This window comes from Musa acuminata, chromosome BXJ2-7 (genome assembly GCF_036884655.1).
Source record: "Musa acuminata AAA Group cultivar baxijiao chromosome BXJ2-7, Cavendish_Baxijiao_AAA, whole genome shotgun sequence".
In the NCBI taxonomy this organism is placed as follows: Eukaryota; Viridiplantae; Streptophyta; class Magnoliopsida; order Zingiberales; family Musaceae; genus Musa; species Musa acuminata.
This window is the reverse complement of record NC_088344.1, coordinates 34,750,819-34,768,491: the sequence shown is the minus strand read 5'-3', so window position 1 is coordinate 34,768,491 and position 17,673 is coordinate 34,750,819. Positions and strand designations below refer to the sequence as shown.

Below are 17,673 nucleotides of genomic sequence, written 5' to 3'. Positions count from 1 at the left end.
GGTAGCCACCACGAAAGCTGGTTACGATAGTCCCAAGCAAGAAACATTGCAAATAATACACTGCTAAGCGAAACATTGCAGCAAGGAGTCGACCCTTTCGTATTGTGTTTCACATCAACATACCCACCTGCGATCAGTGCTAATGAATTAAACTAATTGATAGATCAATTTTGATACTTATTTTAATGTATTTGTTTTGTGTTCACTATATGATTATAGGTCATACATGAGAGAAATATTAGAAGGATCATCCTAAACTCTTCATGAAGAAGTGGAAGAAGAATAATCAGAATCGATACAAGGCAACTGCTACCATAGAAGAAGATCAAACCAAACTAGCACCCGTTTCACACTTAGAAACCGAGTCTATCACTTATGGATAGACCAAGTGTTATAGATTTGAATCGAACCTTTGATCCAAAAGTTTGAGAATAATTATTCACTCTCAAGATTCAAGTGAAGCAAGAGATCATCAATGCGATCATTAACATTAAAATCCAAAAGAATTTAATCTTGGTATGTTAATCGTAAAAAATTGGACTCAAGATCATTCCTTATCTAAAGCCATATCCATTGGATTGGATCTACAAAGACATAGAAATGAGCATAAATCAATAGTGCACATTCAAAATTATGATCGCCAACAAATAGATCGACAAGGTGTCATACAAGGTGGTGCCCTCTGACATATGTCAAGTTATCTTTAGAAGTCTATATTGGTAGGATCGAGAAGTCATCTACTATCGTTGGGGTGGACATCCTTGTTAGGCAAAGACAAAAGTGTTATCGATGGAGATCTGAGCATCCTTGTTAGATCACTCATTCGAAGCGTCTACAGGATAGTGCTCCTATGATACATCGATCCTCATTATAATGCCAAAACGATAGAAAAAAAAAAGGATCGAAAAAAAACTTCTAATGATTGACTAGCATGGAATGGTTGGTTGGTAGCTGCTGTGTGTATACAAGAAGCTCAAGTGATGATGTCCATTATCTCTCATAATTTGCTGCATTGAGATCTTTCAAACCCTACGGCCTATGGCAAGCAAAGATGGCTCAGCAGCTGCGAAGTCCTTGAAAGGCCTGCTTGCACATCTCAAATCATGGTGCTGCCACACCATGAATCTATATGGCCAGGTAAGAAGCCAGCTTTTATTTAAATAAAAAATATATTTAATTTAATCCAAAAATAGATGTATTTTCACTAAAAAAAATTAAGATAATAAAATTGATTTCATACGACTCTGCTGGGGATCGAACCCAGAATCTCTGGTTCCGTAGACCAGCGCCTTATCCATTGGGCCACAGAGTCGACAATGATTGTGAAATTTAAACACTTTAGAATACCTTAGTAATTTTAATACGATAATGAAAATTTTAATTTTCTTTCGAAGATGTTAATAAAAAATACTAAACTAAGCAAATCTTTTGCTGTTTTTTGATATATTCTTTATTTATCGACCTTTAGTCTTCTAAGATTCTAAACGAATGCTTCCTTTCTCATAGTCAAATAATTCTTATCTTATATCGATAATATTTTTATGTGCAATTTAAAGGTTTGAAACCTCATTAAAAATCTCATGGAATAATATAATTTAACTTTGTGAAAAGTATTCTTATGATACTATAATAATATATGATTAAAATAAATAAATTGACATTTATGTTCTTTGTTTTAAAAAAACAAAGTAGTTGTTTTATTAAAATTCACTTTCAAATATTTTTTTTATTCTTTACAAGAATATATGTATTTATAGGGAACTGACCGTAAGGAAATCTGAGGGCGACATCACATATACAGCGAAAGAACAAAAAAATAAAATCTTCAAATTTTCAAATATGTGTTCGTCGTCGTGCGAAGATTGATACGCAAAAACCGAAAACTACGTATACGAAAGATTATGTTACCTAGAGAGATCGTATATCCCTAAATTCCTATAGATCTTTAGGAAGAGTGAAGGAGGTCAAGCAACCTCCTTTCTAGCAGTGATCCACAAAGTAGGGTTACGACGATGCTCCTATAAACTCCAGGCCTGCTCTGATGAGGAGAAGGGGAGGAGAATAAGAGAGGCAACTAAAAAGGTTCAAGCTCATAAACCACTAGTTCCCTCCTATTTATAGAAGTCCTCTGTCAACTTAACCCTAATGGATCCTGTCTTATTAGGTATTGGATCTCCATCCGACTATCCAAGCCTCTTAGATTATTAGATCTCTATTCAATAATCTTTCATAGGCTCTTATTGGATCTTATCCAGAATCCAATAATTCATGGGATTATTAGATATCCAATAAAATATAGGCTCCGACGGATATCTCATATCCGAACCTCTACTCATTGCAACACTTACCATATGTGTGTGACCCTCTAGGCCGAATATCAAGTTGGCCGTGAATCATACATGTCAAAACTTCTTCTGACTGAGTGAATTATTATCTTCATAATAATTAACTCAATTCATAAACTATGCGGGCCTTTTTAAACGGTGTCATTTAGATGAGAGGTGAAGAGTTTAAATTTAGTTCGACTTCTTGTATTGCACACAACAACAATCTATTTTTCAACTTTTGTACAGTTACATGCAGTTGTGAAAGGCCATAACAATGTCAGTAACAAGTAGCGAAGATCACGCATCACCACCCTTCAACTGCCTGCACAGATCACCCTCTCCATCTCCTTCCTCCTCCTCCGCCCTATAAGAAGGCCATGAACGAGGTATCATCCTTCACCGACTTCCTCCTCACCCTCCTCACTATAACAAGGCCAATCCTTGGTGAAGTAGGTGATCTCATCCTTGGCTTACCTCCAACATGGGATTCCGTTGCTGGCTTCTCGTCATCACCTTCGTCCTCTCCATGGGCTTCCATTGCGAGCTGGCCGGAGCTCACGGACGACGGCAGCTGCTGCAGAGCCTCGAGCCTCCGGATGACGGCGTGTGCACCGCCGTGGTGAGCCCTCAGGGTTACGAGTGCCAAGAATATGAGGTAGCCGAGTGCAGATAAATGTGGATGGATGGATGATTGATGCGGGCATGGCATGAGTGGTTGAAGCTTGCTGCGTTGCGTCCCTTGCAGGTGAAGACGCAAGATGGGTACATACTGACCATGCACAGGATCCCACAAGGAAGAGGAGGCGGCAGCGCGGGGAAGAGGCAGCCTGTGCTGCTCCAACATGGAGTCCTCATGGTACGTTTCCTCGAGCAATCTGCATGTGTTGCCATGCATGCATGTACGTACAGTACGTTGTCGTCTTCGTCATTCTTCTTCTGATTATTGACGCATGATGGATGAATGATGGCAGGACGGGATGACATGGCTTCTGAATCCACCTCAACAATCACTGGCTTTCGTACTTGCAGACAACGGATTCGATGTCTGGATCACACACGGCAGGGGCACCAGGTGGAGCCGTCGCCATGAGTCTCTCGATACATCAAACCCGGTTGGTCATCTTCTCTACAATGCTGATTATGAAGTCTTGAGCAGGTTCATCATCCTGTTGTTGTCTCGCAGGCTTATTGGGCGTGGTCATGGGATGAGTTGGCCAGCTTTGATTTGCCTGCCACTGTGGGTTTTGTATTCCGGAAAACTGGGCGGAAGCTGCACTATGTTGGTCACTCCATGGTAGGAGACTTTTCGTACTTTAATGCCAAACATGTCATTCTTCCTTCCACTTTGAATTACTTTGCATGTATGTTCTGCTACTTACTGCCACCACTACAACTACAACAACTGACTGACGTTGGATGATGCTACAGGGAACTCTGACAGCTCTATCAGCATTCTCCGAGGGGAAGCTGGTGGATAAGATCAAGTCAGCTGCCCTTTTGACTCCGGTGGCCTATCTGACTTACATGACAACTCCAATCGGAAGAGCTGCAGGCAGCGCATTCTCAGGAGAAGTAAGAACGAGTTCACAACACTCTTTGAATTTTTCTGTCATCAAGGGGGGGGAGGAAGCTACATCACAGTATCTTCTTCTAATTTACCTACGTTCAGAGTTGTGTCATAGCTTTCTTGCTTTTTCTTGCAGATGTTGGGAGCACTTGGAGTGGGAGAATTTGATCCTAAAGGGTACGTAAACTAACACATCCCTCTTGTTGTTGTCAAAAGAAAATGTGCTGACAAAAGCATCAGAGGCCTTATCAACATGACCGACCGACCATACATTGAGTGATGTTATCGTTAAAGCTCTTCCTTCTAATTCAACTGTCTTCCCTAATGGATAAGCAGGGCAGTCGGAACCAATTATTTGGAGTTCGTCTGCGCTATGCCGGGGGTGAACTGCTACGACCTTATGGCATCATTCACAGGTACGCACAAATTATTCCGCTGATAATATTCCGCCCGCAACATATGTTTGATTTGACTTTAATCATATATGTGTTTATTATTGTAGTCTTTCAATTAATTTACATATGTGTAATGGCTTTTCCTTCCTTATTCTGCACTCACAAACACACGCACACACACTCACTTTGGATGTAGGGCCAAACTGCTGCCTCAATTACTCCACTGTTGACATGTACTTGAAGTATGAACTCCAGCCGACATCCGTGAGGACACTCGTCCATTTTTTACAGAGTCAGTCAGTCTGATACAAATCCAAAATATCATTCATATACTTGAGCTACTTAGATTTCTTTCTCACAAAAGAGTATGTAAAACTTTCTTTGAGCACTCACAGCGATCAGAAGTGGAGTGATAACAAAATACGACTACGGGAGCAGTATGGCCAACATGGTTGCGTATGGGCAGAGCAGCCCACCCGAGTACCACATGCCCAACATTCCACACCACCTGCCGCTGCTGCTCAGCTACGGCGGCGGTGACATGCTGTCGGACGTCAAGGACGTGCAGCTGCTGTTGAAAGATCTCCGCAACCATGACGCCGACGAGCTCGTGGCTCAGCTGGTGAAGGAGTACGCACATCTGGACTTCGTGATGGGGGTGAATGCCAAGCAGGTCGTCTACGACGGCCTCATCGCATTCTTCGGCAAACACAGTTGATGGGCTTCTTCCCGGTGCGGTGCTTAATTATAACTATACGCGATTGCTGTTGACTGGACATTCTTTGTGTACTCACTCTGGGCGATTCGTGTACAAAAGGAGGCGAAAGAGTAATAAATCATATATCTCCATATAATAAATCATATGTCTAACCAGTCGAATCACCATCCATGCTATATCCCTTTTCCACCGTTTTGGCTTCCACTAAGTGGTATCGCATCCGATGCCTCGTCAATCGAAAGAATATCTATCATAACACAACACGAGTAGATTGGTGATAAAAATGGGTTTATCTCTAGTACTGTTGTTGCTACATGTCTTCTTTGATGCGTGTGGAGGGTGAGGAATGAGTTAGTTTTCCAATAAAAATGCATGTCGGTGTATAGTATTTTTTTATAAAGCTATTGCTTCTACCTTGGCAAATGACATCGCCAAATTGCTTGACAGTCGTAGGTAAAGTTTAATTCAAAGATATGTATGTTTCTTAGCATAAGAAACTAAATAAGGAAAATCATAGAAAAGTTTTTTAACCCTAAAAACTTAAGGCTCACCTCTCTCTCAAAAATAAGGGGTGTGCCCCCATCTAAAGTGTAATAAAAAAAAAAGGCCTTTAGCAAATAGTCAATCCGCCCCAGTTTTGTAGTCTCAAAGTAGCAAGGAGAAGAGAGTGAAGAATTTTGCACTGCTGCTGGAGCCAACTTCTTCCGGTCACAAACTTCTTGCTCATGTTCCCGCAACCCAAAGCTCCTTCCCAAAGCTTCATATATCTATTGTGAGAAGTCCACAATGCTGACTACCTACTTCACAAATTCTACCTACCTAGAGCACTAACATGTTTACTAAAAATAACATATATTTTCATGCACCCATAATGAATAGATCAACTTGATACTTATTTTAATTTATATGACTACAGTAGCGAAGATAGAATGATGCTTGAGCGACTCATGTTGATCAAACATAATCGAATGGTTGAAATCTTATCTTCGAACAAATAACGATAAAGACATATAATGGACATGATTTAAAAGTCTCGTACGAGTAGAATTCTACCCTATGGGATATCTCGAAGAAAGATGGAGGAGATGACACTACATATATTAACAAAGGGATCAATTCGTAAGAATACACTATTGAGTTCTAACAACAAGTGGTGGCACTCAAAATTTTCCTCAACAACCACTTGACGATAATGAAATACACCATTGGCCTCCATGCCTAGATAAATATTGGACTGAGCTTCTTCAAAATTCTACCTACTTCCCAAATTCTAGCTACCGAGAGTACCAATGTGTTGTCTAAAAATAATCTACATTTTCATGCACCCATAATGGATAAATCAACTTGATAGTTTTTTAATCATTATGACTATAGTAGCGAGGATAGGGTGATGCTTCAGTGACTCATGTTGACCAAACATGTTCGTATGGTTGAAATCCTATCTTCGAATTAATAACGATAAAAATATGTCATAAACACAATTCAAAAGACTTATACGAGAAGAATTCTACTCTATGGGGTATCTTGAAAATTGATGGAGGAGGTGACACTACACATACTAACAAAGGGATCAATCCGTGCAAGAATACACTACTGAATTATGACAACAAGTGGCAGCACTCAAAATTTCCTTCGACAACCACTTGACGATAATGAAATACACCATCGACCTCTATGCCTAGATAAATATTGAATTGAGCTTCTTCAAAACTTACTATGTCACGATAGCAAGAGTGATGGAAGTGACAATCAAGAAAAGGAATTGAACACACACCAAGAAGAATGCGGATAAGGCAAAAGGAAAGCATCCGAAAGCCAAGAAGAATCTCAGGAGTGGTAAAGCTACATTTTCTTCTAAAAGAAACAATTTGATTTATGATCACAATAAGATTATAGGTGATACACAGCAGGGAATCGATGGATTACTGTCAAACTACTCTCAGTATGCATTATATTTAAAGCTTGCAATAGGGGAGATTAATGTGGGAAACGGTGTTGGGGACCGTTTAAGAGGACACACTATAATTTCCATGTTAAGTTTGCATGCATAATAACAATTTGGAGATCAAATAGCGTCCAATTAACATACATTCAAAACAATAAAACATGTTTAAATGAACTTTTTCTTAACATAAACTGTACACAGTTCTGTAGCATAAAAGCTAATTAGAGAAGTCGTGACCAGTTTATCGTGATGTAACAAAGAACAGAAACGTCAACTCATTTATTTTTATCACATATTATTATACTATCATAAGAATACTTTCCACAAAGTTAAGTTATATTATTCCATAAGAATATATCAAAAAAGCGACAAAAGATTTGCTTGGTTTATTAGATTTGAAACATATATAGAAACTATAGATAACTTAGCATCTCCGACTCTGTGGCCCAATGGATAAGGCGCTGGTCTACGGAACCAGAGATTCTGGGTTCGATCCCCAGCAGAGTCGTTTGAATTTAATTTTATTATTTTTTTTTAGTGAAAATACATCTATTTTTGGATTAAATTAAATATATTTTTTATTTAAATAAAAGGTGGCTTCTTACCTGGCCATATATAGATTCATGGTGTGGCAGCACCATGATTTGAGATGTGCAAGCAGGCCTTTCAAGGACTTTGCAGCTGCTCAATGCAGCATTGACCATAGGGTTTGCAAGATCTCAATGCAGCAAATTATGAGAGATAATGGACATCATCACTTGAACTTCATGTGTACACAGAGCAGCTATGGATGATTGTTTATACATCTTGTTTTCATCTATGTACATATTCCTTGAAGAAAAATATCAGCTACAGGAAAACAATGTATAGGCTCAGGACTCAGGAGTCCAATGTAACACCACTTCCTTGGCGCTTGTTGCTTCCTTCCTGTCATCTTCCTCAGTACAAGGAGATTCTGTTCACCAATCCTCTTCAGATGCATGTATTATTACAATGAGGACCATCGAGACCTACTGCCTCTTAGTGTACAATTGTATATCGTGATCCAAATCCGCAAAATACTTCTCTCGAGTTCTATATCATGCTGACATAGTTTGATATAATTTAGATATTGGAGGTAACTAGCGTCGCTCAAGTCGCAGAAACCTGCAAATGGCTCCCTCAGATGATCGAAGCCAGTATCAACAGTGCGACGGTGATATCACACGGTGCAGCGTCCAGGACTCGTCTCGTGCCTCCTCTCATCAAAGCCAAAGCTCTGCAGGCTTGGCAAGCAACAATGCCCAGTTTTCCAGGTTTTCTCTTTCCTGCTCTTCGGATCTCTATTTGGTGTCACCTCACTGCTGCAGATAGAACACGCTCCAGAATGGTACAGAGTTGCATTTTCCGAGTTTTGAGGTTGGTCGGTGTTGGTTTGGTTTATGTCTGGCTTCACATTGCTGTCTACTCTTGCTTCAGCAGCATTGGGCACATTGACTTGCTCACTTTGCAAGGTCTCATGTAGAAGTTCAGCGAGTTTCTTTCTACCGGTTGGAGAGGGTTCCGAATTTGAGTCTGGATATTTTTCAGATGGAAAGTGGTTGTCAAATTGAGGGGTGACAGGTGAGTTTATTTGATGATTTGGGGTACTGCCTCGGGAAGGAGTGAATTCTGCATGAAGAAAATTATTCATCATAAATTACAAGAAAATTAGCAATGATATCTTGAGAAATAACTAATGTAGAAGAAAATTACATGCTCTGTAATTGCAGAGGTCATACCTCCATTTACACTTAAGAAATCATCTTCACAGTCAGAGTCTAACCATGCTCGTGAATCGAAAAAGATATCTTCTTTACGGCTTTCTAATCCACAGAAACAAGTATTCGTCAATGGAACAATAAAGATAGCTAATGAAAGAGTTGAATCAACAAGATTAATACAACTTATGATATCAAATTTATATAGAAAAGGTCCATCATAGTATTCTTCAAGGCACCATTTGTTTATTGTTCAGTCGAGGAACATGGATTAAAGTCATGATTGCAAACTAAAAAAACTCAAAACGCATCGCATTAGCTATAACTATTGTTTATGGTAAACCTACAAAATTAACCACACATTTTGTAGTTTGCTTGATTCTTGTAAAGGCGTTGTTATCTAAAATTACACTCACCTCCCTTTGACTAGAAGCAAAGAGAAGAAAAGGAAAGAAGAAATGTTATTCTGAAAAAACAAGCTATGGCTTAAAAAAATGATCCGATGGAATAGAATTCAGTTGTTAAAATGAGACAGAAATCACCAAGACATGAGTTTCTAGGAAAGATAAAATGAAGGCCTGGGTTGAGCACGATGAGAATTTTATTTTCTTTCATGATAATGAGAGTGGTTGAAAGATGAGTATTATTCAGTACAAAACATGAGTTGATGCTATAAAATAACAGAACTTCTTAGTTATGAGAATATGGCTGACAAATTGACCACAGAGAATATGAAAACAAACCAAGCTTGTCGCATATCAGCATCCAACATCAGTTATCGGTTTACAGTGAAACTTAAGCTGTCCAATGCGGCAAGATCAGTATACTAATTTTGTTGCACATCACAAACTTCCACTAACTGAATTTTCCTAAGACAAACACTTCAACTACCATAGACTTGCTCATAAGTTTGGTGCATGTATTGAGGTGAAAGGTCAGAAACCATATCAATCTACATAGGAGGTGATTTATCTAAAAGAAAGCAACATCAACAAGTAGTCAGATATCAAAGGTCACTATTGCTATGGATTCATTAGCACCTGATTCAACTTATACCACATGCAAGATAGAGAATATTAGGAAGAAAAGCTCTTCTGACACTGTGCATAAAGAAACACCAACCTGGGCAAGTTAGCATGCTTTTTATCTAGAATAAAAACAGATAACCTTGTCCAAAGATCTCAATGAACACAGAGTTCGTTGATTATCGAAATTCTATAAGTAAACTATACAATGATCGAAATATTGAAGTTGTGTGCAGTCAGAAAAGGTCACAAAAACAATCGATTTCCCAGTAGCCATGTACAGTTAAAATTGTTGTCTTTCTTTGCACCATAAACACAAATTACCATCTATCAATCGAAGCAAGAAGATTAAAATTAATGAGATGAACAAAGAAAGAACAAACTGGTATCAATTGATGAAGACAAGGTTCGACTTTTATCACACAAAAAAGGACCTAAGAAGATCTAAAAGCAGATAAAAAGGACTTGATCCCAATAGGATACCATACCAAAGCCTGAGCTCTGGAAACCAAATCGATCGACCGGACTCCCCCCATTCAAAGTCCTGTCCTTGGCGGGCGACGAGACGAAGATCCTCTTGGCCCTAGAAACAAGACCCAGACGACATCTCATTGGGGAATCCGGACCTTTCTGGAACGAAGTGCAGACTCCCATCTTCAAGATCGAACCTTTCTCATCACAGCCTCGCAAAGTTTCTGTTTCCTGCCAGTACCAGCAGGAAAAGAAAAAACGAATCGAAAGGCAAAGAAAAGTAGGTGTAAAAGGATGACAAGGGTAGCGGCGATTTGCTACCAGACTTAGTGAAGGCACGACAAAGAAACCACAAGCCCTCTTGCTCTGCACCTCCGAGGCATTTCCAGAAAGAGAGAGGGGAGTAGGCAGGAAGTAGAAGCAAAGGTCTCTTTTTGGTTCTTTGCTCGTGGAACAGGGGAGAAGTGCGAGTCCACCCAACGGAGGCCCCTCGTTGAAGGCCGGCTTGATGCACTTCACATGGGATTGGAATCAATGCCATGCATGACCCTGCCATGACTAGGTAGGACCTGTTCGTGTCTCATTGCATTCGTTTGCATGATGCTGATGGAGGATTTCCATGTGCACCAACAGAGCTGTCTCCTTCTCCTTTCCCACTTTCCCATGCACCAATCCATCTATCAAGAAAGCAAGAAACAGTGTTCTACTGATTGGCGATTCCATCGTGAATGATAAGAGTCTAAAAGCAACAAAATTGTTTATATGATTGAATAAGGAACTTTTAGAACGATCAAACGACTTAGAAAGTTATTTCGGAAGTAAAAAGATGTTCTTGGATACAAGACTTTGGATTGTTTGGTTGAAGTGATTGTTATGTTGTCCTGTTAGAAATATTTTATTTGGTAGTGTTAGAAGATCTGTCATGGTCGGCTGTCCTAACCGGAAAAAGTGCCTCAAATCTCCATCACAGAGTTGCAGTCCTTTGTGAAGATGACTGCAGTGATCAACCATCGACATTTATGGGCCACATTTCATCTTGTACTTCTCAACAAGTATGTATATCTCTCTGTTTTTCTGAGATCTTCATCATTGTGCGGTGGAGACGGCAATTATTTTTATGGCTGAGAGTGATTTCTGCATTCAGTTTGAGAAGCATACATATCTCGAGAGTTGGATATCAGTCCTTTTCATTTCAACATGCACCTCATGTTCCAACCCTTTGCCGTCAGGCAGAGTTCTCCCCGTCCTTCTTGTAGCCATTAATTACAACCTCAGCAGCAGACAAGATCTTTCTTCTCTTTTCTGAAGCTTCACACATTTTCTTCTCTTTCTTCTCTTTTTGGTGTCATTTCTCCGAGGTCTGTGGATGATCCCAGATCAATGGTTGAGAAGACAGAGACACACCAAGCCTTCTCTCTGGGCTCCCACACTTGCACTTCATGCATTCAAGATCACACCAACTAGCAGACAGGATTGCTGTAGAGCATGTGCAGCTTGGGGGACTGGGGACTGGAGAGTAGCACTTGGGACTGACCTCTCATTCCTGATGGTCATCGAGGAGGAAGTCTCAGTGGAGATCAGTAGCAGCAGAATAAGAAGAGCAAGCAAAACTACAAGCAGATGGCTGAAATTGATCATTGGCTTTCTTTTCTTCTCTTTTCCATGGTTTTCCAATCAGACACTCATCAATTCCACTTAGCAATCCTTAGGATCTCCACATGTAGTTTCTGCTCTCTCTTCGAGCTGTCCCTTAGCAATCCTAAGGATCCATTGATATCCTTAGGATATCAATGGACATATAAAAAAAATTATCTGTTGAGTATTCATATTGATATGTTGGATTTTGGAGGTGGTGTGACATGGAAAAAAAACTCCTTGTTATCTCTCAAATGACTCTAATATTATAATCTGACGAGGTTAGATGTTAGTGATCGACTTAATATTGACCTAACTTAGTTTACTTCAAGCTTGATTTGCATAGGAAATTATGAGCTCCCAAGATGGTCCATCCGGATATACTCCTCTTACACAACGATTGATAAGCATCTTAGCTCCCGAGAGAAGGATTAAACCTCGATTATTATATCTAATTTTACTTTTTATAGTTGGTCCTCTTGCACAACTTGTCCTTTTGATTATTATAGATGGTCTGATCCTGACATACTCCTCTTGCAAAACGATTGATATCGGAAGTGGGCTCTCGACATGGTCACTTCAATGAGCATCTTAACTCTCGAGAGAAGGATTAAACCTCGATTATTATACCTAATTTTACATTTTATAGTTGATCCTCTTGTACAATTGGTCCTTTTGATTATTATAGATAGTCTGGTCCTAACATATTCCTCTTGCACAACGATTGATACATGGTCCTTTGGTTGCTTACGATTAAGAGAATATTTTTTGCAATAAAAAATATTATATTTGAATTTTATTGAAAAGATGAGAGTATTGGTTGAAGCATTTTATCCTTAATAATTGATTTGGATGATATATGTAGAGTTTCGATCAAAGATAAATATTTTTTTTATTATTTATTCTTACCCTTCAAAAGTATACTTCAGACTCTTAGGAGGGATCTCAAAGGATAGTAATTTCATTGGCCTAATATATTAATTGTCGATATTAATATTAGAATAATCATATTGGCCTAACCTAAGGAGGACACATAACGTAAACTCAATAAAGAGAGTGTATCAAATCGTCTTCATCTGGACGATTGACTCGATAACAAGTCAACCTTTTGGATGAGATGATGGCCTTTGAGCGGATAGGTCGTTTGAACAGTAAAACTAAGGACACAAAGGTGAAAAGACATTTGGTAAACGAAGTGTCAATCTCAAGCCATAAAGGGTCTCAGTGGAATTGGAGAAGCCTCACATGTGCTTAGAACCTTCATGAGTCCTTTGCCTCTCCACCTTCCTAGGCTCCGTGTCTTTTGGATCTTGAAGTGATCTTCTTCTCCTCGAGTCGGAAACGACCTCATTTTATTTACGAGTAGACGAGAGAGTCAAAATTTTATTGTTAACGAGCTGCATGATTCCTTCAAAATGGGGTGACAGTGATAGTCATGGGTGTACCGTAAGTTAATCACTAATGACACATATTATATGATTGACACTCATTTTATTTATTATAATTTTTTTTTTTCGCTTTAGATTACTTGTTGTATATATTATAATGTTCATGGATCTGCGTAGTGAGAATTGGATCGTAATAAAATTACGATAATGAAATCGATTCGCCTTTAAACATAGATCATAAATAATCTCGATCGTAAGTTACTCGAGAGGGACATCGAGATAATCGAACAAACTAGTGTACTATATACTCGTCCATATGATGAAGGTGGTTGATTTCATAGCAGTCAATCTTACGAGGACAATTGAGTGTCGATAGAGGATTATCTGCTTTCAGTGTCATGAGAGAAATATTCTATGTATTCTTGCTCAAGCAAATCCCTGACTAGGGTCATTCAGATTGGGAGAGAAAGAGTTTTTTAGGAGAATCTGATTAATATGAAACTCGACTAGATTTCGTATATACCTGATAGCATCATGTCTGACATAGTGTCTTTGAGAAATTATAAATACACAGTAACTAAGGGATAGACAAGTCTAATGGATTAGATTCTCCTATATCATTTGGAGACTACGGCATAGTGGTCTAGTACATTCGTAGTCGATTAGTCAAATGAATTATTATAGAGATAATAATTCACTAAGTCAAAAGAAGTTTTGATATGTATGACTCATAACCAGCTTGATATTGGGCTTAAAGAGTCACACATATATGGTAAGTGTTACGACGAGTAAAGGTTCGGATATAAGATATTCGTTGGAGCTCTTATCTTTTTGGATATCTAGTAAGTTCATGAATTATTAGATTTTGTGGATAAGATCCAATAAGGACCAATGAGAGATTATTTGATAGAAATCTACTAATCCAATAGGTAGTTGGATGGAGATCCAGTATCCAACATGACAAGATTCATTATAAGGCCAGACCTTTTTAAGTTGTCATCTCCTATACTTCTCTCCTCCTCAGTCGATAGCCCCACTTTAGGACGTGTGGACGACAAGAAGGGTCAACCCCTTCTTGATCACATTTGCTGTGTATATCACTACTAGAGAGGAGGACAATTGACCACCTTCAACCTCTTCATACGATCTCCCCAACTAACACATCTTTTATATATGTACAGATTTCGATTTTTACGCACCAATCTTTGCACGACGACGAGAAACATTTTTCTATAGAAAATCTAGGATTTTTGTTTTCTGTTCTTTCGCTGCGTATGAGATGCTGCCCTAGGTTTCCCAACAGATAGATCTTGGTGCAAGCAGAAAACGTGCTCCTCAATGTGCTCATTTAGATCAACGCAATCCTCCGTGTGATGCTTATGAAACCGATGATACTTCATTTTATCATGCTTTGCGAATGAAGATCTCATTGGTCACTAACTCATGTAGTAGTAACTTCTCCCTAATTCGAGATGCATTGTATAATGTCAAGTCTATTCGTGGTCGAGATGGTCCCAATATATTAGACCCCCTCCGATAAGACGAGCATGGAGTATGTGTTGTTCGGTTTGAATGGTTCGGCCATTATCTTTTTCTATCCCTTATCACACCTCATCTTGAGATGGGTGTTGGGCTGATGGCCCATATTCAGCCCATGTGGGCTTTATCAGCCCACACCCCCTCTTAACCTAACCCTAATTAAGATTAGGGGGGTGTAGTGGCTACGTTTTAGAGGCAGATTAAAGCTATAAAAAGGCAGCAACGAGGCAGATCTTGGAAGCCACGAGATTCCAAAGAGAAGAAGGAGAACAAGACAGAAAAGGAAGAGAAAGAAAGGGAAGAAGACAAGGACAACGCAAAGAGACTGTTCTCAATCATCTAGCAGTGTTCTCATCTCAGGTTAGATCAAATCTACAGTAGGCTCTTGTTGTGATTACTTGGGAGTTTTAGATATTATGGGCAGTGACGTGATCCTTGTATCCCAGTTATTCTCTTGTGGTTGTTGCTAGGGTTTTGGGCAAGAGATTTGAGATTTGTATATTCATTATTCTCATAGTGGATTATCTCTAGTTTGCCCCGTGGTTTTTACCCTTCACATTGAAGGGGTTTTCCACGTATATCTTGGTGTGCTGTTTGATTGTGTTTCCATTTTATTCCGCTGCATATTTTGGTCTTCTAGTATTCGTTCCTATACAAAGGTTATTCCTGTTTATATCCCCATCAACTGGTATCAGAGCGGGGTTTTGGTGATTTAATTTTTGTATTTGAACATGGAGGCCAGTAATATTTCTCGCATGATTAGTTTGAATGGAAATAATTGGATGATATGGAAACCAAGAATGGAAGATCTCTTGTATTGCAAAGATTTGTATGGACCTTTGCAGGGGGATAGTGCAAAACCTACAACTATGACAGATGATGAGTGGAAGAGGTTAGATCGAAAAACAATTGGGTTTATTAGACAATGACTTGATGATAGTGTCTTTCACCATATTTCTACTGAAATTTCTGCATATTCTCTTTGGAAAAAATTGGAAAGTCTCTATGAAAGAAAAACAACTGGCAACAAAGCTTTTTTGATCAGAAAACTTGTGAACCTAAAATATAGAGAGGGTGCTTCTATTGCTGAGCATTTGAATGAAATGCAGAGTATTACTAACCAGTTATCCTCTATGAAAATGTCTCTTGATGATGAGTTGCAGGCATTGTTACTTCTCAGTTCATTACCAGAAAGTTGGGAGACACTGGTGGTTTCCCTCAGTAATTCTGCACCAGATGGTATTGTCACTATGAGTCAAGTAACAAGCAGTTTGTTGAATGAGGAGTTGAGAAGAAAGAGTTCAGCAACATCTCAGAATGATTCACAAGCACTTATCTTAGAGAATAGAGGAAGGTCAAAGTCTAGAAGCAGTTCACGTATGGGTAGGAGCAAGTCAAGATCAAGAAAAGATATTGTTTGCTATAACTGTGGTGAGAAAGGACATTACAAGAACCAATGTAAGCAACCTAAGAAGAACAAGAAAAAGGGAAAAGAAGTGGAGTCTACAGAGTCAAAGGATAATACTACAGCTACAGTGCAGGGTGGTGATTATTTGATTTTGTCTCCTTCTGATGATATTTTTTCTTGTGTGTGTCAGGATCTTGAGTGGGTGATTGACACAGGTGCTTCTTATTATGCTACACCTCAAAGAGAGTTTTTTGCTACATACAGGTCTGGAAACTTTGGTGTTATCAAGATGGGCAACTATGACACAGCAGACATCATTGGCATGGGTGATATCCATTTAAAGACCAACCTTGGCTGTAAGTTGGTACTTAAGGATGTGAGGCATGTGGTTGACTTGAGGCTGAATTTAATTTCAATTGGAAGACTAGATGATGAAGAGTATGAAAGCAGATTTCACAGAGGGCAATGAAAGCTCAGTAAGGGTTCTCTTGTTATAGCTAGTGGAAAGAAATGTCATACTTTGTACAGGTTGCAGGCTAAAGCTTATGGTGAGCAGTTAAATGCTATAGAGAAAGACTTCAGTATGGAGTTGTGGCATAGGCGATTGGGACACATGAGCGAGAAGGGGCTGCAAGCTCTTTCCAAGAGAGAGGTATTACCAGATCTCAGAGGTATACATCTGAACCCTTGTATTGATTGTTTGGCTGGTAAACAACATAGAGTTTCATTTGCTAGTACTGCTGTGTCTAGAAAAATGCATGCCTTAGACCGTGTTTATACAGATGTATGTGGTCCTTTGAGGACAAAAACTCATGGTGGATCTGTTGATGTTCTTGGTATAAGTGGTGCACTTTATTTTGTCACTTTTATAGATGATTTTTCCAGGAAAGTTTGGGCTTATGCTTTGAAGACCAAAGATCAGGTTATTAATGTCTTCAAAGAGTTTCATGCCAGGGTTGAAAGGGAGACAGAAAGGAAATTGAAATGCATAAGATCAGATAATGGTGGTGAGTATACGGGATTGTTTAATGACTATTGCAGGTCACATGGGATCCAACATGAGATGACAATTCCTAGTACACCTCAGCATAATGCAATTGCAGAGAGGATGAACCGCACCATCATGGAAAAGATCATATGTATGCTTTCACAGGCCAAGCTACCCAAAAGGTTTTGGGATGAGGCTTTGAGGACTGCAGTTGATGTGATCAACTTATCACCATGTACAGCCCTAGATGGTGATGTTGCAGAGCATGTATGGTCAGGGAAAGATGTTTCCTACAAGCATTTGAGAGTGTTTGGTTGTCGCGCATTTGCACATATTCCAAACAATGAGAGGTCCAAGCTGGATGGTAAGTCTAAAGAATGTATTTTTCTTGGTTACTCACATGATCAGTTTAGTTATAGGCTTTGGGATCCAGAAAAGCAGAAGGTGTTCAGGAGCAGAGATGTGGTCTTCTTTGAGGATCAAACCTTTGAAGATTTGAAGAAGAAGGCACCAGCCAAGACTTCTGCA

The 17,673-nt window shown here is 39.2% G+C and overlaps 2 protein-coding genes and 2 non-coding genes across 4 annotated transcripts; 2 read left to right on the top strand and 2 right to left on the bottom strand.

Annotated features, from left to right (window-relative positions):
* Positions 1 to 1,239: 1,239 nt before the first annotated feature.
* On the bottom strand, positions 1,240 to 1,312 carry TRNAR-ACG (transfer RNA arginine (anticodon ACG)). Its single transcript has one exon. It is a non-coding gene; the product is annotated as a tRNA-Arg (tRNA).
* A 1,502-nt stretch (positions 1,313 to 2,814) lies between these two features.
* LOC135617790 (triacylglycerol lipase 2-like) lies at positions 2,815 to 5,108 on the top strand. Its single transcript, XM_065118411.1, has 9 exons — positions 2,815 to 2,982; positions 3,073 to 3,183; positions 3,299 to 3,439; positions 3,511 to 3,621; positions 3,756 to 3,899; positions 4,031 to 4,071; positions 4,231 to 4,310; positions 4,486 to 4,581; positions 4,685 to 5,108. Exons 1-9 carry the CDS (start codon positions 2,854 to 2,856, stop codon positions 5,005 to 5,007), a joined length of 1,176 nt encoding a protein of 391 aa, XP_064974483.1. The 5' UTR covers positions 2,815 to 2,853; the 3' UTR covers positions 5,008 to 5,108.
* Positions 5,109 to 7,387: 2,279 nt separating this feature from the next.
* Positions 7,388 to 7,460, top strand: TRNAR-ACG (transfer RNA arginine (anticodon ACG)). Its single transcript has one exon. It is a non-coding gene; the product is annotated as a tRNA-Arg (tRNA).
* Positions 7,461 to 7,703: 243 nt separating this feature from the next.
* On the bottom strand, positions 7,704 to 10,839 carry LOC135617789 (uncharacterized protein At3g27210-like). Its single transcript, XM_065118410.1, has 4 exons — positions 10,509 to 10,839; positions 10,205 to 10,418; positions 8,713 to 8,796; positions 7,704 to 8,602 (listed from the first exon to the last, which is right to left on the bottom strand). The coding sequence occupies exons 2-4, from the start codon at positions 10,368 to 10,370 to the stop codon at positions 8,154 to 8,156; spliced, it is 699 nt and encodes a 232-aa protein (XP_064974482.1). The 5' UTR covers positions 10,371 to 10,418; positions 10,509 to 10,839; the 3' UTR covers positions 7,704 to 8,153.
* Positions 10,840 to 17,673: the final 6,834 nt, after the last annotated feature.

Coding starts and splice junctions, on each gene's coding strand:
- LOC135617789 (XM_065118410.1), bottom strand. CDS start 10,370: ATGGGAGTCTGCACTTCGTTCCAGAAAGGTCCGGATTCCCCAATGAGA. Junction 8,797..10,204: donor TTTCCAGAGCTCAGGCTTTG/GTATGGTATCCT, acceptor TCTGTGGATTAG/AAAGCCGTAAAGAAGATATC. Junction 8,603..8,712: donor TTTCTTAAGTGTAAATGGAG/GTATGACCTCTG, acceptor TTCTTCATGCAG/AATTCACTCCTTCCCGAGGC.
- LOC135617790 (XM_065118411.1), top strand. CDS start 2,854: ATGGGCTTCCATTGCGAGCTGGCCGGAGCTCACGGACGACGGCAGCTG. Junction 3,184..3,298: donor TCCAACATGGAGTCCTCATG/GTACGTTTCCTC, acceptor GAATGATGGCAG/GACGGGATGACATGGCTTCT. Junction 4,582..4,684: donor ACTCGTCCATTTTTTACAGA/GTCAGTCAGTCT, acceptor GAGCACTCACAG/CGATCAGAAGTGGAGTGATA.